The sequence below is a fragment of the Penicillium digitatum genome, chromosome 2 (assembly GCF_016767815.1).
Source record: "Penicillium digitatum chromosome 2, complete sequence".
NCBI classification, from domain to species: domain Eukaryota; kingdom Fungi; phylum Ascomycota; class Eurotiomycetes; order Eurotiales; family Aspergillaceae; genus Penicillium; species Penicillium digitatum.
Genome location: NC_089385.1, coordinates 2833311 through 2859223, shown reverse-complemented (window position 1 = coordinate 2859223; position 25913 = coordinate 2833311). Strand labels below are relative to the sequence as shown.

At 49.2% G+C, this 25913-nt stretch overlaps 9 protein-coding genes across 9 annotated transcripts; 5 read left to right on the top strand and 4 right to left on the bottom strand.

The window, feature by feature from the left end:
- Nucleotides 1-602: 602 nt before the first annotated feature.
- On the top strand, nucleotides 603-2312 carry Pdw03_7056 (Amino acid permease, putative; the record flags this gene model as incomplete). Its single annotated transcript, XM_014678793.2, has 2 exons — nucleotides 603-2123; nucleotides 2196-2312. 2 exons carry the CDS (start codon nucleotides 603-605, stop codon nucleotides 2310-2312), a joined length of 1638 nt encoding a protein of 545 aa, XP_014534279.2.
- A 133-nt stretch (nucleotides 2313-2445) lies between these two features.
- Nucleotides 2446-3543, bottom strand: Pdw03_7055 (Homocysteine S-methyltransferase, putative; the record flags this gene model as incomplete). The annotated part of the gene is made up of 2 exons (XM_066101538.1): nucleotides 2446-2586; nucleotides 2647-3543. 2 exons carry the CDS (start codon nucleotides 3541-3543, stop codon nucleotides 2446-2448), a joined length of 1038 nt encoding a protein of 345 aa, XP_065956621.1.
- Nucleotides 3544-3937: 394 nt separating this feature from the next.
- On the bottom strand, nucleotides 3938-5271 carry Pdw03_7054 (Mannosyltransferase 1, CMT1; the record flags this gene model as incomplete). Its single annotated transcript, XM_066101537.1, has 3 exons — nucleotides 3938-4353; nucleotides 4416-4641; nucleotides 4708-5271. 3 exons carry the CDS (start codon nucleotides 5269-5271, stop codon nucleotides 3938-3940), a joined length of 1206 nt encoding a protein of 401 aa, XP_065956620.1.
- Nucleotides 5272-5694: 423 nt separating this feature from the next.
- On the bottom strand, nucleotides 5695-6446 carry Pdw03_7053 (Mannosyltransferase 1, CMT1; the record flags this gene model as incomplete). Its single annotated transcript, XM_066101536.1, has 2 exons — nucleotides 5695-6308; nucleotides 6356-6446. The coding sequence occupies 2 exons, from the start codon at nucleotides 6444-6446 to the stop codon at nucleotides 5695-5697; spliced, it is 705 nt and encodes a 234-aa protein (XP_065956619.1).
- Nucleotides 6447-8975: 2529 nt separating this feature from the next.
- On the bottom strand, nucleotides 8976-9604 carry Pdw03_7052 (CtnG; the record flags this gene model as incomplete). Its single annotated transcript, XM_014678796.1, has 2 exons — nucleotides 8976-9473; nucleotides 9545-9604. 2 exons carry the CDS (start codon nucleotides 9602-9604, stop codon nucleotides 8976-8978), a joined length of 558 nt encoding a protein of 185 aa, XP_014534282.1.
- An 800-nt stretch (nucleotides 9605-10404) lies between these two features.
- Pdw03_7051 (Oxidoreductase, short-chain dehydrogenase/reductase family) lies at nucleotides 10405-11653 on the top strand (the record flags this gene model as incomplete). The annotated part of the gene is made up of 6 exons (XM_014678797.1): nucleotides 10405-10459; nucleotides 10513-10771; nucleotides 10833-10996; nucleotides 11058-11257; nucleotides 11321-11471; nucleotides 11532-11653. The coding sequence occupies 6 exons, from the start codon at nucleotides 10405-10407 to the stop codon at nucleotides 11651-11653; spliced, it is 951 nt and encodes a 316-aa protein (XP_014534283.1).
- Nucleotides 11654-13945: 2292 nt separating this feature from the next.
- Pdw03_7050 (uncharacterized protein) lies at nucleotides 13946-16708 on the top strand (the record flags this gene model as incomplete). The annotated part of the gene is made up of 1 exon (XM_014678798.2): nucleotides 13946-16708. One exon carries the CDS (start codon nucleotides 13946-13948, stop codon nucleotides 16706-16708), a length of 2763 nt encoding a protein of 920 aa, XP_014534284.2.
- Nucleotides 16709-18635: 1927 nt separating this feature from the next.
- On the top strand, nucleotides 18636-19824 carry Pdw03_7049 (ABC-2 type transporter family protein; the record flags this gene model as incomplete). Its single annotated transcript, XM_014678799.1, has 2 exons — nucleotides 18636-18875; nucleotides 18928-19824. 2 exons carry the CDS (start codon nucleotides 18636-18638, stop codon nucleotides 19822-19824), a joined length of 1137 nt encoding a protein of 378 aa, XP_014534285.1.
- Nucleotides 19825-21732: 1908 nt separating this feature from the next.
- Pdw03_7048 (GTPase activating protein (Gyp2), putative) lies at nucleotides 21733-25254 on the top strand (the record flags this gene model as incomplete). The annotated part of the gene is made up of 3 exons (XM_014678800.1): nucleotides 21733-22537; nucleotides 22601-22952; nucleotides 23001-25254. 3 exons carry the CDS (start codon nucleotides 21733-21735, stop codon nucleotides 25252-25254), a joined length of 3411 nt encoding a protein of 1136 aa, XP_014534286.1.
- Between the last annotated feature and the right edge of the window lie 659 nt (nucleotides 25255-25913).

Genomic DNA, 25913 nt, shown 5'->3' with positions numbered 1-25913 from the left:
TCATGCGACATCCAGGTCTGAATTCCGAATTGATGCCTAAGGCCAAAAAGAATGCATGATGCTTCAGGCGTTCAGATGTAACTAACTAACGCCTCAATTTTTATTTTTTTGACTTGGGAGGGGGTACCTTTGTGGACACATCCGGCGCCTCACGTGGAATACTTCCAGATGCATCCATTTTTCATCGCCTCTCTACAACCTTGGGACTCAATGTTTGGCCATAATCCCTTCTGGCCACATATCAGCGAGCCTTGGGACACCATGACACCAACAAATCAGTTTTGCTTATGCATTTGCCTCCCATCGGTCCGATCGGCCATCCTGATTATGGCAAAAGAAGAAAAAGTTAGTCAATTGCCTCCCAGAAAAGTGGAGAGAGGCCGAACTCCGAGCGATACAGTCCAATGAGCTTTCCCCACTGTGGAGAAAAAATCGGCGTGAATGGAAGCCCCAATGTCGTGCTTGGACGCGACCGAATTATGTTTCGGGGGGATAAGAAAAAGGCCGTTTCCCACATAAGCTCTATGATCCCTCTTCAAGTCTCCGGGGTACAAGCTACGGGGAAAGACTTGGCCTGGATGATTGGCACTACACACGACGACATGGAAAAGTCTATCAATAACGACAAGGTCCAGCCGGCCCTCGGCGCAGATTTTGATGAGTACGATTCAAATCCCAAGGGGGAGTTCGAGCTCAATGTCGGCGGTCGGGCGGCCTTGCAGCGACGCCTGCGCAACTACCAGGTTACCATGATTGGCTTCTGCAGTGGTATTGGCACCGGCTTGTTCGTAGGAACTGGCGCTGCCTATGCCAAAGCTGGCCCTGCGGGTTTGCTGCTGGCGTATATTATTGTGGGAGGAGTTTTGTGGTGCGTCATGCAAAGTATTGCCGAACTCGCAACGCTTTTTCCAACTGCTGGATCCTTCCCCCACTGGGCGACTCGATTTATCGACCCGTCCGTTGGTTTCTCCCTCGCTATCTCATATGGATACTGTTACACTATCGCCATCGCCTCGGAAGTCTCGGCGGCTGCGGTTATTGTTTCATATTGGACGGATCTCACGCCTGCTGTGGTGATCACTGTTGGGTTGGTGCTCATTCTGGCTATCAATCTGATGAGTGTGCGATTCTATGGTGAAACCGAAGTCTTTGGAGGTGCCGTCAAGGTCCTCTGCTTCCTTGGCTTGGTTATTGTCTCCATTGTCATAACGGCAGGCGGTGGTCCCAACGGCGACGCCATTGGATTCCGCTACTGGAATAATCCTGGACCATGGACAAACTACAACGGCATCACCGGACCGACAGGTCACTTCCTCGGCTTCCTGTCGTCGTTCGTCAATGCCTCGTTCAGCTTCATTGGTGTCGAGACCGTCGTCATTACCGCATCTGAGTCGGTTGATCCTCATCGTGCTATTCCCAAAGCCGCCCGTCGTGTGACTTACCGCATTGCCTTCTTCTACATTCTCGGAGCACTTCTCATCGGCATGATCGTGGACCCAAGAGCCACAGGCCTGGTCTCCGGCTCTGGCAACGCGAACAGCTCGCCCTTTGTGATTGCCATCACCAACGCCGGCATCAACGCTCTGCCCTCGATCGTGAATGCATGCATTCTCATTGCCGCGTGGTCTGCCGGTAACTCATACTGCTGGGTCGGATCACGCATGATTGTCGCCATGACTACAGACCACCAGCTGCCCCAGATCTTCGGCCGCGTAAACAAGCACGGTGTGCCATATGTGGCTGTCGTCGCCGCCTGGCTCTTTGGGCCGCTGGCGTACCTGAGTCTCGGTAGCGGTGGCGCAGCGCAGGCATTCACCTGGCTTCTGAACCTCAGCACGGTTGCCGGTCTGATCGCTTGGGCAACCCTTTGCGTCTGCTACATTCGTTTCTATGCCGCATTGAAGAAACAAAATGTGAGCCGAGAAACTTTCCCATGGAAAGCACCCTTTCAACCTTATGCCGCATGGGTAGGCTTTATCGGCTCTACTATCATTACTTTGGTTGCTGGTTTCCCCGTGTTTTTGAAGGGCAACTGGAGTACGTCCAACTTCGTTGCATCGTACATCGGTATCCCCATCTTCATCGTTCCCATCATTTGCTGGAAGCTCTGGCATCGCACCAAGGTTAGTTTAGCTCCTCTCATCCTGGTTGCTTTTTGCTTTTTCACGAAGAGTTGCTAACATTTGAATGCTCAGTTTGAGCGTGCTGCCAACATCGACCTATGGTCGGGCCGTCTCCTAGATGGGGAGATCAAACCGGTTGAAAACCCGCATAACAACTGGTGGACGAAGCTCACCGATTGGCTCTTTTAAATGACACTTCATGATATATTAATCTTTGCATGCCAAGCCGGCTATTCAACATTAGCGATTCACAAAAGCTTTTCCAATTCGATACATATATAATAAAAACTTCATTCGTAAATGATATTCACACTCAGAACGCTTAATGAGTCTTAAATTGCTGTCCTAGTTTTTTGATATCGTGGTACGAAGCTTTGCAGCACCCGCCCACAAGGAACGAATCGAAATAGCCCTTTTCGTAGGCCACGTTGACCACCTGGGCCAACTGCTCCTCCCAAGGTCGCTAAACTTCACGTCAGCATACTTGTCACCTCTAATATTCCCACCTGGAAGTTGTACTCACTTTAGCACTTACATTATCACTCAACGCATCATTTTTCTCCCAGATCTGCGTCGTAGTATTGTACACCTCCCCATTCGTCCCATCAGGATATAAAACCAAACTCGGGACGGCAAATATCTGCCCCTTGGCAACACCCCCCGCAACAGCGTGACCAAACAAATCAACAAGCCCACCAAGCTTATGCATCTTAGTACAATTAGCCCCAATTCCCCAGGGAACAGCCCCACCCTCCATCGGTGCAACGGCAGCCTGTACAACCTCCTCCACCGAGCTCCCATCAGGCAAGAGATCATCATCGCGCGGGAATACACAGGCAATCCAAAACGGTACATCGAATGCAGAATCCCGAATCGCCCTTCTCACAGCACGAACCTCATCAAGCCGCGGCAGCGTCTCAAACGCAACATACCGCACCCGCGATACAAGCTCCCCATCCGCATCAGCAAACATACGCAACCGATCCAAGTGCCACAAATACAGCGACTCTTCCGAGTCATGCTCAGCGTCGTATGCACCGCTATACTCCTGTCCTGGAATCATACATGCACCGTAGGGACCAAGGCTGAGCGCGACGCTTGCGCTCTCGCGCACTTTCGCTTGCTCGGCGATGTCCACGGCTTTCTGTAGGAAGGGCCCTACTGCGCTGCGTGGAATCCCGTCTGGGAATTGAGGGGTTTTGGTCCGAGAAAATCCCTCGGCGGAGACTTGGTAGGTTGCTGTTAGGAGAACGTCTACTCCGGCGACGCCGAAGTCGCGTTGGCATGCTTGCAGCGTTTCTGGATCGCTCACTAGCAGGTGTGAGGCCCAGAGAGGGGTCGTTCTGGAATCAAATTTGATATTATATAGATCGCCCAAAGAGGTGCCAAGGCCTCCGTCGAGGATTTGAATCGTTGCCATTTTGTGTTTTTGGGGATTTAGGTGGTTGGCAGAGGGTAAGTGGGGGCTTTGCTGTTTGATACAGTCCCAAACGGGCGATTTGCGCGGGTTACATAATCGGGCATTTTTGCGCCGGCCTCGGAGATGTTAAAAAAAGTCGATTTATGAAAAGACGGGAAGTGGAGATTAGACTAGTATTGTCTGTATTTTCAGAGGATTGGGGGGTGGGACTCTCTCCTAGCTTATTAATTTTAAATGGTAGATCGTTTTTTTGCAGAGCTTGATCTCCAAGCCATGTAGGTATTGCTCCTTTTGGAGATCTTGGAGTATGGATATTGTCCGAGATGCAGATATAAGCACCAGGGAATGACATCATGCTGGTAACATGAGGCTATAGATACCAGCAATTCTTCTTTTACACATGGGCCCATCCATATCGATGCAGAACTTGCATCTCATTGATAATACAAAGTTCCCCACGCTCCTCTCTTCCAATACTTAAAGCTCTCCAGCTGTCTAGCCGTCTTCGAACTACTGCTTCTTTCAACCATGAAGTGATACCCAAGCGGCGTAGTCGATTCACCCACAATCCTTGTAGAACCCGTTTCGCAGAAAGCCAGTCCATCACCGGATGAACAGCTGCAAATGCAGCGCCGCTATACCCGACCCTCACCAAAGGGTTCAAATAAACACCCTTTTCCAATGAGAGTGGGTTGTCTGTGTGGATGAGACAGCACTCGGAGCCTTCAAGATGATACTCGGCTAGTGAATCGGGGATACCTCGGAAGCGAAGTGGGGAGCTAGCGATAAATGGACTTGCGGGCATCGCCACTATACGTGTGTTAGTATCTGCAATGACTATGCAATTCTTTCTAGAATAAAGGTCAGCGTACCCATTCCATTCCAACAACTCGCCACAGGGACTGGAGACAGGTTTTTCATTGCATGTCGCGATTTCGTAGAGCTGAAATAGGGCCATGTCTGCATGATAGGCTCATGGCCCTTGTCATCCCGGAGAGCAAATGTATCATAATAGTTTGGAGGCTTAGAGAAATCCAAAGAGCAAGCTGCACCGTATTCGCCGCCATTGGTATTCAAGAGTTTGAGGATGTCGTTCGGCTGGCCAACAAAAGAGAGGCTTCGTTAGAATACTCATTCAACAAAAGGTAGCTGTTTCAAATGAACCGTGAACACGACGTCATTCAGAAATAGGATTTTATCAAAAGTGATGCCTTGCCTTGCAAGATCCTGCAGAGGCAGCAAGCTCAAGTTCCGTATCCGCGCTAGATACGGCACTCGCCTTGGTCGTTTCTTCCCATTGGGAGTACGAATCCAGCCGTCTTCCCTCACAGGGGTGGCCATTTCATCTTCATGTGTAACAGGTGAAATAGTAATATTCCGTGGCACCCGCATCCGCTCAAGTTTCCAGTCTAGTTCTCTTAACGCGTCTTTCGTGTTGTCATAGCTCCCACTTTCGTACATGCTAATGAAAACATTTTCCGGATGAAGCTCCAAGACCAGCTGTGTGAGTGCCTTGCTCCAGTGACTGCGTAGAACGAGCTCATTGTTCCAGTGGATGCTTGCGATGTAAATTCGTTCTTTGTTCTGCGGCCGGTGTCGGGGGACAGCGTCATAAATTCGGTGCCGAATCAGATGAATTTCGGCCAGATTCCATATCGTGAAGATTATGATCAGAGCTCGTGCGATGCGGTACCGGAGGCCTCGTCGGGAGGCGGATAGAATCGTCATGGAAAGTGCGAGAGCTGGGGGAGCTTGGTGGTTTCAGTGTCAACTTCGGGCTAGGTTACGATGTGCGCGATCTGATGTTCCTGGCATACTTGACTGGAGATGTGGAACAAAACCCCGATAGAGTAAACTGGGCATTTAGGAGAGAGCTAGGTAATCAAGGGACCTTCCAACATCAACATAAGAATGTATACTTCCCGAAATAGAAATACCCGCGATGATCACTAACAGAAGGGGTTGACGGTCATTCGTCGAATGGCCAAGATTAAATTGTGACGCTCATTCGTAAATCTAAATCTGGATATGTAATTGGTCACACGGGAAAGTATCGATCTTCTTGGTTGTATAATAATTTCAACAAGACAAAATGATGGAATAAAAGGTAGTATACAAGAAAACGAAATCCACGATCTCCAGGAGCAAGCCTCAACCTAGGAAATGCAAAATAGCTGTCGCGGCAATAGCAATGCCAGCTACTCTCTTGAAGCCTGAATGACCCCGATTACCCGCCCCCGTCTGAGTTGCCCCGGCACTAGATACTGTCGCACTGGCTCCATCCTTAACCCACGGCTGCCCAGGCAGCGAATCCGAGCTCTCGCTGATTTCCGCCGCGCTAAGAAGCTTGTTCTCTAGCAAATCGCAGTTGATCCGATCATCACTCTTGGATATACTGTTGGTCACGGAGATCGGCAGGTCAAAGACAGTATAATAGTCGGCCCCATTCCAGCGGAAAGATTGGTGCATGGAGATGTTGTATGCCCCGCGTGCCGATTCCTTTGAGCCAGGGCCGTCTCCCACGAGACACTCGGGCCAAATCCAGTTCACATGTTTGACGGTGGATGAGGGCTCCAGGTCCAAGACGGGACCCACGTAGCTAGTGTTGGATGCGGGCTTTGTGCCGTTGGAGATGGTGAAGTTGTGCGACTCGGAGGTTAAGAAGAGTGTGATGCCGTGGAAGCGAGTGGAAGAGTTGGGTTTAGTTGATGCGGGCCATGGTAGTTGACCATTGCCTGACACGTCGATTGCGACTTGTAGGTTTTCTAAAAAAGATTAGTAGGGAGCTGATAGGTTTGGCGTATCGACTTGCCTCCTCCAAGGGGCGTGTTGGGCTGTGGCGCATCGACAATTGCCAGGCCTGGCGTGTAGACTTGACCATTGACCAAAGTGAAGTTGACCATTTTTTCAAGTCCGTTGGCTTTTTTTTTTCTAAATCAGTGTTATTTCATTAACAAAAACATTAGCTGCGCTGTCATGCCCTTCTTATTGATTTTGCGCCAAGGGGCTCATTTCCGACAACTCCGCCGTCTATCCTTAGCGTATTGAGATTAATTTCATTTCTTCAGATCATTGGTCTGGCTATAACCCTTCAACACTCATTAAGTCCCAGGTTGCTAATCATTCTTTCTTGATGTCAATCATAGTAAATAGGGGTACATGGGGTGTTCAACGCGTGATCACTGCAACTCTATGTATGCTTAGATAGAATCATCTCCTCCCCAACACCCAATGGCTGTAGATATTGCGACCGAGTTACCGTTGAGGTACAGCTATAGATGATTTTGCATATCTTGTTTTATGCATCTTCTAACGAAAATTACATGCCGTCGTCCATGCTTTTGGTTCCTGTCCCTCTCCACTTTTACCCGATCGATCATCGGCATTTTTCAACCTCATTAATTCTACACAACTCACTTTATAAGCAAATTTCACTATTGCCATTGGTTTGGGGTTTGTATTTATAGGTAGAAGTGTGAGGCTTACTCATGTTTGCTCTTATTCATCTCTCCAGAAATTTCTGTTTGGGGGGATTTTTGGAAAGAAGACTTGAATCTCCGCGTTGAATACTAGTACCCAGCTTTCCTCGAGTTGGTGTTACGGAATAAGACCAGATGGTGGTAAAGATGATCCTATTACTATGAAATAGTTGCGTACAACATAGGATGGAATACCCTGCTGAGTAATACATGTGTCATCCTCCCAGGCCCTCACAGTTGGGGAAGGATTTTAAAAATACATCCCTACGACATAGCGCCGTGCAACACCCAAGGTTGGTCGAGGACTCAGCAATCGGTGTATTGCGAGTCAGCAACTGGCTTCCCATTGTGCCTTGCATGGCCGTAGCAAGCATCTTCTCCAAGGTTTTAAAGAGGCCTTTGACTCGGTCCTCCACACCCGCGAGGCGCTTTTGGCAGTGTAGGCTATAGCCTACCGCAGCGACTATTTGCCGTAGATCCTAAAGGTCTCTACGGTCCCTCTCAATAGCTCGCCGGACATCTTGAAGGGCGGCTTTTTTTTTTCTTTCCGCCCGTTCAAGATCTTCAGAAACCTGGTCCAATTGATGGTCTAGGATCTGGAACTGGGCATCGATTTCTCTAGCCCGGTTGCTAGTAGATTTTTTGCACAGCATTTCCATCTGTCGCTGCTCAACAAAGCAAGTGGTTCTGCGCTGCGTTGAAGTGATTTTAGATTGGAGGGCCGAGGCCTGGGACCTGGCACGGTTCGGTAGAGGAGATCAGGGGCAGGAATAAAAAAGAAAAAGAAGTCAATCGCAATGGAGAAAAGTTCTCCAAGGATGCCCTTTGGCATTAGCTAGCTGGAATATGGAATTTGGGATGAGGTTGTAAGATTAGAGAGAATGAAAAAGGAAGAAGCGGCTATTTGTAGGTATAAAAATCAAGTTAGTAGAAATGAGGGGTAAGTAAGATCGAAGGAAACTCACAGGCGCCATAATTATACAGTACCATTTGGTGAAGATGGTTTAGAGGGGAAGGGGAAGGAGGTTGTTTGTAAGAAGAAGAAGAGGAGGAGGAGAAGGAAGATGGTATTTATAGTCCTACGTGCCACACAAGTTTGTCTCCCGAGCTGGTCTCGATAATTCCTCCGTATATCATCAAATCCAATATAAAATTTGATATTTCTATTTAGTCCACCTTCTTCCAAGTACTCACATCGTATTATCTTTAATATGAGGACTGCTCATCTATTCTTCACTCTATCTTCACTCTATCTTCACTTTTCTTGTTACATACTCTTCTCTTAGTGCTCCTTTCTGTCTTCCTACCTATCTCCTCTCATTATAAAAGGCACCTTGTGTTGAAGACCACGAGTATGGTATCGTTTCCTTCCTTCGAACGTGGTTACTAGGGCTATAACTACTTCTATTCAAGCAGAATTTACATGTTAAATAAGAGAGGGAAGAGGTCTATTTGAATCTGCATTCTGGCTGGTTGAAACCATCTATCAGACGATGAATTTGTTTTGTCTGTATGCAGTTGTTATCTTGGCTTGATTTGTCCCGCTGTGCCTAATGTGGGTGCGATACAAAAATACCAAAATGCAGTGCTTGTTCCCGCGCTGGATCTGTGCCCCAACTCTACCTTCTCAGCGTACTAGTAAAGACTAAATGCCTATGAGAGTTCAAAGGCCTCAACTCGACTGGTCAGATGGGGGAGTTCACAGGCGTGGCTCAGAAATGCCGGATTCAACTTGAGACGTCACTCCATTCCTGCTAGTAGATTGATTCCATCAAATGATATAGGGAAAAAAGCGGAATAGAGGAGAGCAGAACAAAAGGTATAAGGCACAAAGAATATTGGACGTGGTCAAAGAAACAGTGGGAAAAAAGAGGCTTTTCTAGACAATAGAAATAGAACAACAAGCAGTGTTTTCATCATAAAGAAGGACCTTCCCGACAAAGAGAAGAACTATCACCTCTTGTCCCCCCAAAGACCAACAATTCCAATAGAAAGCGCGATACCAGACAACCAAGTGCGCGCTCGTTGGAGCCGGCGCTCCCGGACCATCTCGCGCTGAACTGTCTCGCCGTTCACGTCGCCCTGGGCTTCAACTACAACAAGGTCTTCATCTTTGCCTGTGTTCGGGTCCCGGACTAGGGAGAAGTGGGAGACGTCGCGGATCACAGCTGACGCCCAGTTCTTGAAGCCGAGGTGACGGTTGAACCAGAAATCAAGGCCGTGGGCACCGATTGTAGAAAATGCACACAGCCAGACCATGTACGGGTGTCGGCGGCGGGGAGATGAAAGACACCATGCGAAACAGAAGCAAGAATTTGTCAGGAAGGAGAGGCGCAGGGCATGTCGGCGGGTTAGGCGCTTTACTTCGTTTAAGGAGCGGGCGGCGGTAGTCGCTGTTGGAAGGAGTTGTAGAGCTGGAATTGTGATGGCTGATGTGGAGTAGGAGAGGCCCTTTAGAGTTGAAAGAAGTTGTTAGCATTTGTTGATCATCTTTCATGACGCGATAGATGCGATTGACGTACGGTAAGAAGACCGAGGGAGACAGTGCCAACAAACTTGCTGACGCTGATGGGACAGGCCATGTTATAGAATTCAACGCCGATTTCTTGTCTAAGAGTGGTGTTTGACGAAGATGATAGAGTCTGAGATGAGTTGAGTCCAAGATCCACGTCAACAATGCAAAGAAAAGACGGTTCTTTTCCGGTGACGTCGCGGTCCGCCTATGCGCCAGCCAATCAGCGGGAGGCTGTTCTTCAGCGCAACAAGAGGGGAATTACGATGTTCGTTCTACATTTAGATATTCGTGTCTGGAAGCCTTGTCTAGAACATATTTCACTTGATCTGATATTTAATCTATGCAGTCGTTTATAGGATCTCCTGGCCAATTTCAGAACCGAATTGCGCACTGTATATAATCTAGCTGTCACGGTTTACTGAGAAATGGGAGAACTCATTCTTGGCCACTTCTCATATCACACTGTTTATTCATTCTTCCGAGATCAAATGCGAGATAAGTAGCTTACCTGTGGCTTTGATTGCCCCAACACCATTTAGAAAGGTGATGTCAAACCCAATCGAGGTCAGAGCAGGCCTTCAGATCCCTCTTGCGAATACCCCTGGACATACGCAGAGACAACAAATAGACAATGTGTATTAGGATAAACCAATCCTTTCAACAGGTGATTCACCAGATAAACAACTGACTGCTTCAGCTCTAATTTTATTCCTTGGAGGGCTTTGCAAGGTTGTATTTCGGCGCTGATCTCTTATGGCGTTGAGCCGAGGTCCAACTGTGGGGAAACGGGCATTAACCTCCTGACCGTCCCCCAACTCCCCCGCAATCTTCAAACCAATCTCTTCAGGGACGTACCTAGTAAACAGAATGCTGCTGCCCAAGACAGAATATTTGAGTGATTCCTGGAAGGATGGGATCTTCGGTGAGCTCGGTAGTCCATTGTCACAGAAAAATCACATTAACCCCTTGGTCCAGCAAACAAAGTGGTCTTCTGCACAGGTGGCGCTGGCACTATCTGCAGTGCCCAGGTTCGGGCCTTGGTACACCTCGGTGCCAACGCCTGTATCATTGGCCGCAATGTGGATAAGACCGAGCGTGTCGCCCGGGACATCGCAACAGCCCGACCCGGTGCCAAGGTGATTGGCATTGGTTCCGTGGACGTGCGCAAGCCCGAGAACTTGCAGCAAGCAGTTGAACGCTGTGTAAAGGAGCTTGGAGGCATTGATTTTGTCATGTATGTCGATACATTAACTTGCCTCCGGCCTTCAATTCCTTATGCTGATGGCACGTGACAGTGCTGGAGCGGCGGGTAACTTCCTCGCCTTGATTGAGCAACTCTCAGTCAATGCATTCAAGTCAGTAATGGATATTGACGTCTTGGGATCTTATAATACCCTCAAGGCAACTCTTCCGTATCTAAAAGAGTCAGCAAGCAAACACAGAATGGACCCAAAGACTCGTGAGTGCACCATTCAGCAAACCTGATCATCTGTACATCACTGGCACTGACAACCCTTCAGTTCAACCATCACCGATTGGAACCGGTGGAAGAATCATCTTTGTCAGTGCCACGATACACTACCGGGGTATGCCCTTCCAGACCCATGTATCCGTTGCCAAAGCCGGCATCGATTCCTTGTCAAACAGTGTTGCGATCGAGTATGGTCCTCGCGGGTTGACTTCTAATATCATTGCGCCGGGACCTATTGCATCGACCGAGGTTAGTGCAAGTTCCAAAACTGTTCCTTCTGTGTCAAAAATTGATTAACTTACCATTCCCTAGGGCTTGGAACGCCTCCTGCCATCAGATGCCCTGGAGGCCTATACCAAGGCCCAGCCACTCGGGCGCTTTGGCCATGTACGAGACATCGCCGATGCCACCGTATATCTTTTCTCAGACACTGGAAGCTATGTCAGTGGTCAAACGCTTGTTGGTGAGTTGTCAGATGACACAAAAGAACTTCTATGAAGGTACTATACTGATACATGAACAGTCGATGGCGCAAACTGGCGCATGTCGGCAGGTGGTGCTTCTGGTGGAAGTTTGTCTTATCCAGAATTCTTGCTTTCGGGGGATGAGGTACCTAACGTGACTGGCAAGAAGTCTAAGCTTTGAGCAAATGAAACAACGCACGTTTCCGAGATTGATGATACACCACGGCTTTTCCGACCTTAAGAATTTGGGTAAATTTTAACGACTGAGCCTTTGATTTTTTAGATAAAATTTGTGTTCATTCATGTTGTTTCGGATGTTGTCGTCTTTCTTGACTCAATCTGAGTCGTAGTTGCCGTATGCCTAAAGATTTGTGTCTCCACTGTGCAAGGCACTCGTCCCGACCTTGGTTTCGGTGATAATGGTCTCTACAAATTGAAAAGAGACCATGCTTTATATAAGCTAAAAAGGTATGATAACATGTTGTTGCTTTGATCTTCAGGCTTGGGAACGCGATTTGCTCATCTGAAAAGATTTCTTCCTTCTTCTTGCCGTTGTGGGAAACAACAACTAAGCTTTGTAGAAACCATTGACGCTTCCAGATACCCCTCGTCTGTATCACTTGTCTGCCAGCGAGAATTAGTTTCTGAAGTTGTGAAAACATTAGGGGTGAATCGATAGATTGAATCTTATTCACTGGCGGATGAGACAACTTGACAGATATTTGCTGCGAGAGCTGGTGGTGGTTTGAGGATTGCGAACTGTTTTCATATAGAGTCCAAAGCAAAAACTAGTGTCATTATCCATAGAAAAACGGACATGTCGAGCACTTTTCGCTAAAGGGAACAGACACCTCGACACCATAACCCACGCTGACGGTGAATAAACCAAGTTGATGATTTGACAAGATCAGTTGTTGTGATTGTAAAGGTTCCGTCTCACAAGTTAAAGCTTTCTAGGGCGCTAGCTTCTCAATCGTGTCCATCTTTGTGTAAATACTTGGGGAATAAATGCTAAGTGTCCATACCTCGGGCACGGTTTGATCTCGTGTTTTTTTTCCATGAAATTTCAGAGAAATTTCAAGGCCGTTGTGTGATCGTTTTTCATACTCGGTCTGTTACCTGCGACTGCTGTGGCCCGATGTAAAGTTCAATCGTCAGCTTGCTGGTTGGTTGCAGGATGTGTTTGGCTGGCTTGTCATGGACCAGGACCGTACCGTGTTCTGATTCGGGGCCTCATGGAACCGAGGGACTATAAACTCCCATGAGCGGCCCTTGCAAATAGAATACTCCTGTCAGCAATGATCCCTAGTGTATGATGGCTTGAAACTCAACATGTTCATGTTTCAGGGCAGTAGAACCCCACAAAAGCGTGCAGATCGACAGTTGGCACTCGGCCGTCACTCCAGAGAGTAGGACCCCAGGGACAAGACCTCTCGTTTGACCAAGGGCGGTGGTGAGAGTAGCTCATGATTGTATAGACTATATAGACTATAGTGGATCTACGTTATGGCACTACATTGCCAAGACTTTCATCGAGTGCACTGGCCTTCGGCACAACCACATGGCGCAGATCTCCGTGTGTCACCGTGTACCCTATCTACGCAAAGCTGATCATAGGAAAGGTAAAATTGAGTAGACCAGAAGGTTAAAATTGTACTGTTGAAGAGACGGTCTATTCCCAGAAAATGAGCATTCAACGGACTGAGGAGACACCCCATTGTTCTCTTTATTGGAGATTTTATAATAGTCATTGTTGAAGCAAGATCTTGCCGATGAACAATGGGGAAGCCCATTGATTGGCCCAAAGGGGTGAGACCAAGTTATTGATTAAGGTCAGTGACGAATGGGGTTCCAGAGCCTCACCTTCACGTCGTGTGTCGAGGCCTAGGTATATCTTCTGCCCTTCGCTCCCAACTTCTCTTTCTTCTCCTCTCCTCTCTTTCTTCCCCATAGTCGTCGGTTCTCGTTTCCTGCTTTTTCTCCAAAGCGCAAGCAATCTGCGAACCCTTCTCTGGTGAGTCCTAACCGTCCTTCCAAGTAAACTGTCTACCATTCTCACACCTTGTCGCGTAGCCTTCTGTGTCCAGTTTCTAGGCGGAAGTCACAAGACGTTTTCTCTCTCACACATTCTCGTTCGTCTCAAGACGTGTCTCTGTTGTGTAAGTCTTTCTAGTGATTCTCTTCTCCTTTTCCTTGCATGGTCTCTTACCACTTCCAATTTAGCAGCAACCTTTGACAATATCTCCAGCTGTCTGGACGATTCTTTCTTGTGTCACCTTTTCTTTTGTGAGTTCATTTGCCTTTGCAAGAAACTCTTCCAGGTACCATATCTAACATATTTCAAAAATTCAGCATGGCAACCCAGCAGGGACCGGCTCGCCGTAACGGCGTCAGTGGATTCCAGGTGACGGGTGCCCCCACCCCCGCCATCCCTCTGATCGCCCGGCCCCGCAAGGGACCCATTGGCCCCCAGATGGTCCCAGGTCCTTCTTCGACTGCCAAACCTTCCTCTTCTCTCATCAACCAGGGTCCTCCGCACAGGATCACCCCCCTGGTGGGCCCCGACACAGCCCATTCCACCCCCATCGGTGCCCGACCAAGTCAAGCACAGCGCGAAGTCAGCGCTCTTAACGAAAGACTGAGTGATGCCGAAGCGACAATTCATCGGCAGGAGATGGAGCTAAGCCGTGCCAGGTCCCAGGCCTCGGCCCTCCAATCTAAAATCACTTCAACGCAGCGCAGAACCACTTGCTTTGTTGAGCAGCGACAGATGGAAATGCTGTGCAAAAAATCTACTAGCAACCGGGCTAGAGAAATCGATGCCCAGTTCCAGATCCTAGACCATCAATTGGACCAGGTATCTGAAGATCTTGAACGGGCGGAAGGAAAAAAAGCCGCCCTCCAAGATGTCCGGCGAGCTATTGAAAAGGACCGTAGAGACCTTCAGGATCTGCGGCAAATAGTCGCTGCGGCAGGCTATAGCCTGCAACGCCAAAAGCGCCTCGCGGGTGCAGAGGACCGAGTCAAAGGCCTCTTTAAGAACTTGGAGAAAATGCTTGCTGCGGCCATGCAAGGCACAAGGGGAAGCCAGGTCCAGACTCGCAAGGCACCAATTGCTGAGTCTTCGACCCACCCCGTGGGCATTGAGCGTCGCTATGCCGTGGGATGCCAGGAACCAGGCTCCCATGGGCAAGCATTTGATCCTCACCCGCGGGAGCTCGGTAAAGGAAAGGAACGTGGCCCGAGATCGCTCCAGCCCGAGGATCACGAGGTTAATGCGTACATCAGCATAGACATTGGCGACGCCGACTGCTCCGTCAGATCTCGATCGGAAAGTCCCAGCGTTCTTTCTGATTTTATGTCATTGGATAGTCGCAAATCATCACGCGCTGGATCACCCATGAACGTGAAAACTGAGGCCACGGAACAGGAACTTGCCGCCCATATGTTGCAGGCAGATGAGTCGCAGGTGGGCGACCAAAATGCAGCGGTGCAAGAAGCACCAGCTACCACCCTTACTATCACTCCCCAGCAAGTGGAGAACAACGACATGATGATAATCGAAAACCAACTCTTTTACTCCGAAGTTGCAAAGTTGAATGGCGAGGCCACTGACGGCTACATGGAATGGGATTGGGAGCCAGCACAGAAGATCACCTTCTACAACAAAGATGACCTGGCGGCTCCGAGCCAGGCATCTAGTGGTCAGCCCCCACTCATTCCCGCAGTCACTGCCAATGCCGATGATGTCCTGATGGTTGCTGGTCAGATATCCAGCGCCGTGATTCCCCCGGATTCCGCCAATGCCAGTTTTATTCCGATTTCGCCCCGACTTGGTCACACAATCGCAGAAGGTGTGATGATTGCCCGTGAAACCCCCAAGTTGCCGAGCGATCGCGACCGGGTCTTCAAACGACGGGACCGTCTTACCGGAAGTCGTCGGCGTTACGTACGCCGGAGGGTGATAGAGTTCGTCAATCTCCCTGTGCGAAAACGCAGAGCGGGAATTGTCGAGTTCAGCGAAAACGAAGGACCAAACTGCAAGAAACGGATCACAAAAGAGATGGTGGAAGCCAACGGATCGCTTTTGCTTTCCCTTTCTGAGGTGTATGTGATGAACACAGCCCCGAAAGTGCCGGAAATGAGTGTGCCAGCTGTTTCGCAGCCAACTCTGACTGCTTTGGAGTACACTGAGTCTGTTAAGACCGATCAGGCAGTCACGAGTGAGCCAGCTGTCTCTCAGCCAACTTCGACTGTTCTGGAGCACACTGAGACCGTCTCGACCGAGCAGGTGCCCTCTGAGGCAGCTATGAGTGCGCCAGCTGTTCCCCAGCCGACTCAAGCTGGCTTGGAGTCCACTATGCCCGAGTCTGGTGTGCTTGAGTACACTACTCCCGCGTCAACTGTGTCCATCCCATCTGATGAAGTTGTGGGTGCGCCTGCTCCTAGTGAGCCAGCCCCAATTAAGTCAACCCAGACTGAGCAATCGTCAGCTGATGAAATTCTGAGTGTGCCTGCTGTTACTAAGCCGACTCCGAATGAATCAGATCTGACTTGGCAGACCGAGAATGAGGTTGTTGTTCCGATCCTGCGGACCGGTACTCGTTCGCACCTCGATGTGTTGCTTGCGATGCGAGCGGCAAGGACTCAAGCTCATCCTAGCATCATGTCTTCTCCTGAGGGGTTGCAGGTCACAGCAACCCCTCGAATTATCTCCACCTCTTCCCTGGATGCCAGTCCTGAAGACGCTTCGGTCAAGAATGCCGTTGCAACAGGGACAGATTCCCGTGCGGGGGTTTCGAAAGGCACCAAGAGGGTCGAGGACGCCGAAATCCAGACTTGCAGCGCTCAACAGACTGCAGGAGAACTGCGGGAGGAAATGGGCGGAGAAGAGGCAACGACTTCTGGTCATCAAATGCCAGGAGCTTGGCCTTCCGACCCACCCGCCGTCACTGTGTCTGACGAGTCAGACATGCATGAGATATCGGCTTTGCTGAGGGGATTGTGGACAGGAACTCGTTGGCTCTCCTTTGGTGTATTCCTCATGGTGATGGTGATGCTGCTGTCTTTCCCCCTGTGGGCAGATCACCTTGAGCACCTGGCATACGCCTTGGAGGGTCCTGAACAGTTCCTGGAGGAACTGCGCTGGGAGCACGGGTATGACGTTCCATTCTTGGAGCGGATTATCTATGTCTTCCTCCGTTGTTTTGCCGGAGATCGGACTTTGTTCGGTTAATGGCAAGTGGTACGCGCTCTATCAAGGGGAGGGACGAATGAGCCACCTCTTGATGGATAATATGATTTTTCAACGACAAGGCAGGAACCTGGCAAGTCCGATGATTACCGCTTCACCTGCACAGTTACAGCAACATGTGTCTGTTACCAAAGACAGCGAAACAAGTACCGATTGTTTGAGTACTCTTGTTTAATTACCATTGTCGACACCCATAGCATTTTTGTAAGGGTACCTGTTCTGAGTTGTGTTCGATTTTCTTATGGTGGGCGATGTTTATTTGTGTCGGTTGTCGAATGACAACATGTACGATTTGTTTGTTGCCCACCCTTCGGGGTGGTGTATGATTTTTTTGTCGGCCGTTAAAAGGCGTCATGTTCGAGAACTGTTTCGACACCGTGTCTGAGCCCATGTTGATTCAGCCCATGTTGATTCGATATTTGATTTCATGTCTGAACATGTCCGAGTGCGATTTCTGAGCCCGGGAGTATCTTATATTCGGGTATATTTGCTTCGCCTACCCAGGAAACTGGGTAGAAGATGTGCGACTGGCGTCATCTTGCCCGCGCATGAGAACGATTATACCACGATTATGATGTATAATATCGCCTGCGCGTTCAGTAGGCTGACCATGCTACTTTTAGCAACAGCCAGCTCCTGGGAGCGGAGAGCATTATACGATCTCCTAGGAGCTGGCACGATGGTACAAACAATATCGTCTGCATGGTTAGCCTGCTGAACAAGCAGCACGAACATTAGCTAGCCCCTGGGATCTGGGAGTACATCTCCCAGGGGCTGGCAACTTGGCACAAAAGCTGCCATCTGCATGTTTAGCGGGCTGACCATGCTACCTTTAGCAACAGCACGCCAGCTCCTGGGATAGGGGACATGATATGATCACCTGGGAGTTGGCTACATGGTCAGCCCGCTGAACACGCCACGGGAAAACCAGCCATCCCCTGGGAGACGAGCACATTATACTTACCCCCTAGGGGCTAGCAATATGGTATTAATTCTACCATCTGCGTGTTCAGCAGGCTAGCCATTCAAATTTCAGCAATAGGCAGCACCTGGAAGCGGAGAGCATTACCTCCTAGGGGCTGGCAAAATGGCACAAACAATACCACCTCTATGGTCAGCCCGCAGAACATGCCACGGGAACACCGGCCAGCCCCTGGGAGATGGGACCTATATATAACTCCCTAGAGGCTGGAAATATGGCATAGAGAACAGCCAGCTCCTGGGATTTGGGGACATCATTTCATCTCCCAGAAGCTGGAAAACACGACACTGCGGCGTACGCGTTGGTGTGGCACAATCAGAAATTGCTGCCTCCTGCACGTTCACCAGGCTGAGCAAGTGGTTTCGGCGCCCGGCGAAACTCCACGCCAGTATCAAAATTGTGTTTCATGGTCTTGAAATGTATACCGCAGTGCCATGCGGCTCGAAGAAGACCTTATGCCCACTCCAGGCAGCTGAAAGAGATGTATTAAACTGGGTTGTACTGCGGTATACAGCCATCAACATGATTTTAAACGCATCCACGATAGGCAGGAACTAGAGCCCTTTCAATCTCCATTTTCACAAAAAGAAAAGTCATAATACACCATGGTGTGCGACTTGGCGTTGGGAGAATCTTTAGAAGCCTACGAATCTCAACGCGAATTTCCAAGCCCGGAAGATGCCGCCTACACAGTCAGCAGGCTGACTGACCGCTGTCCACCAATGACGGCACGAGCCACGCAGACGCTGGCGTCATCCACTCCACTCCCCGCCTGAAAGAAGATCGCTCATTTCCATAACCCCCTCGGTGTACTCTGGACTGTTCACTACATCGTTTTTGAGTCCACTCATCTCATCGACTTCAAGGAGAGTCGCATCGCCTTGCTTCTGACTTGCATTCTTGCATCAAGCCTTACCTCATTCTACCATGTTCATGCGCTCCGTCTTGCTGGGTGGCGCTGCTGCTCTAAGCGCCAGTGCCATGCTAGTCGTCCCCGAGATGGAACCTAAAGTCGATATTATTGAAGATGGATTTGTGAATGTTCACCCCATGCTTTTGGAAGATGTTCATCATGCGGTTGTTGACCTGCCCTGCTTTGAATGTCCTCTCCGTGAAACCAACGACGAAGGTGTTGTTAGCTGGACGGAGGGCAAGCCATCATCTCTGGTAAGGATGACAGAATCGAATCCCCATCAAACTGACTAACGAAACCCCATAGTCTCTAGAATTCTCGATCGAAGACAACAGCCTGCTGGCCAACGGCCGCCAAATATTCCCACCGGCCCCGCCCATCCCAATTCTTGCTGTGCAACAAAATGAAGAGGGAGAGGACTCCGCTCCCATGCCGGTTGGATATGCGCTTGAAATCATGCCAGTGGTCGCACCATCTGATGAGCCCGGTTACGAACTCCTGGATATTCGATTCACTGTTCTCGACCTGGAGACCCACCCGGTCCCTGTCGATACCGTTGCGATCGCTGTTCTACAGGATTCCAACGGCGAGCTCTTCATCGCTCGGACAGAAATCGAAAACACCGCCCCTGCCTCCGATCGTTTGTCTTGGAAGCAGTGCCACGGCAAGGCCAAATGTCTGCAGGAACTTCTGGTCTCTCGCATCGGGGGTCTCTTGGCTGGCGCCAAGGCTCGTGTGATGGGCATGGCCAAAGCCGGCCGCAAGAGCTGCCATGGCAAACACAACGACAACACAATGGATCGCCACGAAGAAGGTCATGACGGTATGCCTTTCCCTCCCCCACCTCCTTTTGGGGAAGAGGGCTCTGGGCGTGAAAAGTTTGGCCCCGGCGGCTATGGCCACGTCCACCACGGCGCTTTCACCCGCACTTTCTCTCGCATTTTACACTTTATCGTAGTCCCCGCTGTTTTAGGTGTCCTGGCTGGATTGACTGCTAGTGCCATTGGCATGCTAGTCGGCCAGGCTGTGGTTTTCCTCTGGAAGCGCTACCGTGGCACCACTGCTTCGGAGCGCAAGGCCGCCTGGGAGGATGGCGAGGCATGTGAAAAGCAGGGCCTCATGACCATCCCTCGCTCCTCATCCGAGATACTTCCTGAATACAATGAGGCCTCTGAGGCCCGTGGATCACTCGATAAGAACTAAAAAAGAAGGATGAAAAAAAACTCCCATGTTGATCTTGTCTTCCAATCGAGGCCTACTATCATTTGTTCAAGAGCCATTATCAGCCTTTCTCGACGGCGCTCAGTCACACTATGAGTCTCACCTAGACTTTCCTTCCTACACCCAATAAAAATAATTCAAAACCATAAGACACAAAGGCACTCTTTCAAGTCGCCTTTCGAACAAAACCCATCACCAGCCAGCTGGACTGACCTTTCAATATCTTTCCCGGAACAAGACAGATCCCTTGTGAAAGCAAGAACAAAACCCCGAACAGCATCAAGCATAATTTCAAAAACAACAGCAAAATTAAAGCAAGCAGAACAAGAACCCAAACAATTCCACTATCCTTGATCAACAGCTATTGCCAGCTAGACTGGGCTTTCCACTCATTTGCCAATTCAATGGGCCAGAAATAGCAAGCCTTCTGACGCTCCAGGGTTAATTGACATGGACAAAAACAAAAACAAAACCCTCAAAGATGTCTGTCGTTCGGCCTATCGCCATTACAGTCACATTGGGATTCCCATTTGTTCCCATGGCCAAAACTCACACTAACTCAATGCTGAAGCTCGGATCACTCGAAAAAAACCAAAAAACAAACCCCCGAAAACTAAAACACCAGATTTGCTGTCTGTTGCCCTACAACAACCACTAGCCAAACCAGGCTCCATTTTTTTTCCTCCGCGGCCAATGCTTTCCAAATGGCTCCCTGACACCTAGGAGTTATGGAAAAAGAGCAAAAATCAAGTTCTGCTGTTTTCTGCACAGTCTGTACAGTGCTGGATTAGTATATACTTGCTCGCTCTGATTGGGCTATCCCACGGCCAATTTCAATCGCCAATGATTGCCTTAGGCTCGGTTTTGTTTCTTGTCTTGTTTCAATTTGGTTTTTTTGCTTTTGGTTTTGCTTACATCATGTTCTATTCCAAATCTTGTGTTCCAGCATTCTCTTGTTCTCATTTATTTCACATACATCCTATTTGATTTAAACATCTTCTTTCACTATCATATCAAGCTTCTCAGCCCTGGCCTTTTTTTATTCTGTATGGTTTCAAAGTATTCTTTTGCTTTCATTTTAAGCTTGGACAAGTGGTTTAATCCCCGTTTATTTTGTTCCACAATAATATGTTTGTGTCCTCTCATCTCAGGCCTTTGCATTGTTTAAATTCATGTTAGTCAAGCCTTTTTAAATTGAATTATCTCGGCATTTCTCTTATAGTATAGCATTGTAAGGTCTTAGTCCAATGCACTGACTGATGTTCTATCCTGACAGCGAAGGATATTGTCGAGTCTCTTGCTATTTAAACTATACACTCGTTATATATGAGACACAAGAATAGTCTGTCGGGTATGCAGGCTCGAACAACCTTCTGGCATTCTTTTGTACAGACTTTTTTTCATCCTTGTTCGTGTTGTATGTCGCTAGAGTGTATATAGGCGGTAAAACACTTTGTTTGGATGTCTTTGGCAGATGTCTTTCCCCCATATGCTATTGGCCCACAGTGCAGATCCCACACAATACACAAGGCCAGGACTACGGAAAGAAGACTTCCTACAGAAGACCTTTCCATGTATTAAACTTGAATGCTGTGATGCCAAGCTATGGATAAGGCTGAGGACAGTCACGTGAAACCGGCATCATCACGCCCCCTCTTATCAATCCGACAACCACACCCGACTTAATCCACTTGTTCTGCAGGCCTAGTCCTCGGCAAAGGATGATTTAGCTTGTACGATGACCTTGAAGCTCCAATTTAAACTACGCACGGGCTTTTTTTTTCCCATTCCTAGCCCGGATCCGCTGGTCTCAAAGTCCCCAACTGTAGCTTGATCCCGACATCATCGGTTATCGGCTTCAGGACATTCTCACAAATCTCACCTTCCAACATGATACCGTGGTCCTCCTTCGTTCAGAAGGCCCAGAGCCTGATTGACCCTGCCAATTTCACCATTCCCGCCCTATCCTCACCCGATCACAATCCCTCCAAGGCATCGCTGTTCCGGCAACAATTCCGCCTCCCTGATTCCCAGAACCCGCTTCAAGAGATCACCGCTGATCTCGTTCTAACACTACCAAACTCCTCAGCAAATCAAGGAGATGGCTCCCGAAAGGTTGAACGGGCGGGAATTACATACACCGGACGTCTGCATCTAAGTGAACGTTTCATCTGCTTTTCAACCCAGCCGACGAGCTTCATTCCCTCTGCCACAGCGAGTGCCTCAACTACTTGGACTGGCCAGACACACGGCACTGGGCCATCTGGTAATGGATTTATTCTACCGCTTTCCTGCATACGGCGTGTCGAACGCCTTCATAGCGCCAACCACGTTTTCTCCCTGGCGCTCACGACATGGAATGGTTTGCTCAATAAGCCACAAGAACCCAACTTCGCCCCCCAACGTCTTATATTGCAGCTTGTCGGTAGCAGACAGGCCTGCGAGAGATTCTGTGACACACTGAAAAAAGGCCTGCGGGAAGGAATGAAGGAGGTTGACAACGTGCGGACCGTCGTCTCGGATTGTTATTCGGAATATCTGCTTTCCGGTGCAAAGGGAAAGACACAAGACGGGAAGGAGGCCGATGCTCGTCAGCCCCCAGATGCGGGGCTGGGTCTAATTTTCCGCTACCCTGGTGATGCACGCAAGCTGCGTGACCGTAGCAAGATGAGACTTTGGGGCGAATATTTTCGAGGTAACAAGACTTTAAACCTTTTTTTGGATTGGAAATTCCGACATTTTGACTGATCTCCACTAGAAAATGGTCGAAATGCTACGTTGGTTCGTCAACCAACTTTCCACAAGCTAATCAGAGTTGGGTTGCCAAATCGGTTACGCGGAGAAATATGGGAGCTTACATCTGGCTCCCTGTTCCTTCGTATAAACTCTCCGAAGCTGTATCAACAGACACTGGCCAAATTTGAGGGACAGGAGTCCCTTGCTATTGATGAGATTGAAAAAGATTTGAATCGCAGTCTACCAGAATATCCTGGATTTCAGAGCGAAGAAGGCATTGGACGCTTGCGGAGAGTCCTCACTGCCTACAGTTGGATTGATCCGGAGATTGGGTATTGCCAAGCAATGAACATTGTAGTTGCCGCATTGTTGATGTATGTTCAGTATCTCAAGTTGCCAAGGCTGTCTACTAACTTGACCAGATATATGTCAGAGGCCCAGGCCTTTTCCCTTCTCTCTGTGCTATGTGGCCGTCTTCTTCCCGGTTACTATTCAACAACAATGTACGGCACATTACTCGACCAAAAGGTGTTTGAGTCTCTAGTTGAGAAAACAATGCCAGTACTCTGGGATCACCTCACCAAATCAGATGTACAACTATCTGTGGTATCCTTGCCATGGTTTCTCTCCCTTTACATCAACTCCATGCCGCTCGTCTTTGCTTTCCGGGTCTTGGATGTGTTTTTCTTAGAAGGGCCAAAAGTCCTCTTTCAGGTCGGTCTTGCCATTCTCCGAGTTAACGGCGAGGAGCTTCTCGAGACACAAGATGATGGGTCGTTTATCTCTGTCTTGAAGTCGTATTTCTCACGATTGGATGAATCTGCCCACCCGAGATCAGAGAATCCCAAGCTGCGCGCTATTACTAGATTCCAAGAATTGATGGTGGTTGCTTTCAAGGAGTTTTCTGGCATCACTCACAGCACGATCACCGAGACCCGCGAAAAGCACAAGGGGGCTGTGCTAGAGAATATCGAGACTTTCGCAAAGCGTACATCTATCCGCAACCTCGGACCCGAAAGCAAACGCCTGAGCGTGGATGATCTTGGAACGATATACGATCGCTTCTATGAAACGCTGTACCAGTGGGAACAGCGCCAACGAGTTATCGAGGAAGAGGCTAGGCGACAAGAGAGGAAGAAATCCCAACGCCTTTCTATGCTTGCTCCTCCTGCGGATACCCAAGTTGGTCGTGTTGGTCTTGGACCTAGCCCCACACATATGGATTATGATGCTTTCCGGGAGTTTTTAGCCGCCACATCCAAATGGGCGGTCGCTGAGTCCCCTGGACCATCGACGCAAGAATCCTCATCCGGAAAATCGGCATTGTGGGCGAATCGCCGGCAGCCAGCAGATCATGAGTTCATGCAACGCCTCTACCGCAAGTGGGCCACAGATCCCGAGGAGGGATTGAATCTCCAAAATGTAGTGAATGGTCTTGCCCGCCTGAAGGGATCCCCTGACATCATGAACAATATCAACTATTTCTTCGACCTGTACGATGACAGTGGAAATGGCCAGGTTGACCGCGAGGGCATCCTCAAAATATCCGAGGCGCTGTTGTTCCTGTCCCGGCATGGATTTGAAGGCACAATTACGGCCACTCCATCCGTGGAAAATCTGAACTCGTTAGGAGACCGCGACCACGCTAGGAACTCGCTCACTACCGACGAGAAATTCCTTGGTAGTGTCAGCGCGTTCATCCGTCGCTGTTTCGAATACGCCGATCCCAGCCACCTAGAGAACCAAAAAACAGATCAGCAAGATACAACGGCAGAGGCAACTGAGAAGCTAGACTCATTTGCCATTGGCGACGATGACGACGAAGAAGAAAACCTGATTGACATTGATGGCACCAACTCTCCAGCACCAAACGCAACCCCCCAATCATCCAAGTCCACCGCCGAATCAGACAGTAACGACCATAACCGCTTAGCATCCGAGTCTGCCAACCCCGCTCTCGACCCTAACAATCCCCTGCATATCACACTCCCCACTTTCCGAATGGTTGTTCTGGCCGACGAACTTCTAGAACAGTTCTTTGAATCCTACTTCCCTCAATCCTTCTACCTCTCCGACCACCCTCACCCCGCAGCTCTGGCCGCATCATCCTCGATGTCATCCAACCTCACAACCTTCTCCAACCTCGGCAGTATCCGTCCCCCCGGATTCTCTGCCGGTTCAGCACCCGTCGCCGGCGCCTCGGGAGGCATTGTGCCACCAGGCAAGGGCCTACGTGGCGTCCTCGACAACATTGTCTCAGATGGAATCCGCATGGCCGCCGAAGTCAAAAAGCGAATGGACGAGGCGCAGCGCGATCTCGAACGTAACGCTCTTGGCCGTGAGGAAGAAGAAGACGACGATGACGATGACGACTATCCCCGTCGTGAGAGTGCTGCCGCTGCCATCCCTGGCGGTATCCCTAGCTGGGGTGCTGGCGCATACGGCGCTGATCCGGAGCGCCGTAGTGTTGTTCGTGATGCTGACCGTGACCTCCTTGAAGGAGCCGAGGTGCTTGGCGGCGGAAAGGAAGAGAGAACTTCTCTATTGGACGGAAAGGAGGTTGCGAACCACGCTCCTCGCAAAGTTTCTGGCTCTACAGCTTCTGTTGTGGGCCGTGGCTCTTCCACAGTCCGTGATGGCGAGGTTATTAGCAAGCTCGTTGAGTTTGACTCATGATTTTCTTGCATGCTGTTCTATGTCATGTGCGCTTGACCGCCATCTCATCTGGGGATTTTTTTATCACTGTCGATCCCTTTGTTAAGATCCTCATGCAATCTTGTACTACAACTCTTGGTTTGGATATTTGAATTCAATATCCGATTGCGTGGTTCCCCTCGGAATGGAATGGATTTTAAAATCCATCTTAGAAAGAATCCTACTACAGGATCTTTTCTTCCTTGTTGGACATTTGGGTTCGATGTAGCGCTCTTCGCACATGTACTGAATTCTACAAAGTATTTGCGATTCATGTAAATGTGTCAAGATCAGAATACAGTTTCTAGATCTATTTGTTTCCACCAACTAAATCCAAATTTCGCAAGGGCAAATAGTAGCCCATGAACCAAAAGTATTCGGAATTCAGAGAATCGTCAGGTCATGAGATGCAACGACATTTTTTTATGTACAGCATTTTCATCAAGTAGGCTGGGGAACAACCCCAGTGGGCAGAAGCGGTCAATTACCACCAATCCAAGCCTTCGAAGTAGAAGTAGAATGGCCTTCCGTGATGGCGACGCAGGAGAGGAAGAAAAGGGGTATAAAACAAGCATATGAAGGGAGGGGAATCAGGCACCGTCCATAGACAAAAGGTGTAACCATGGCGGAGAATTAAAGAA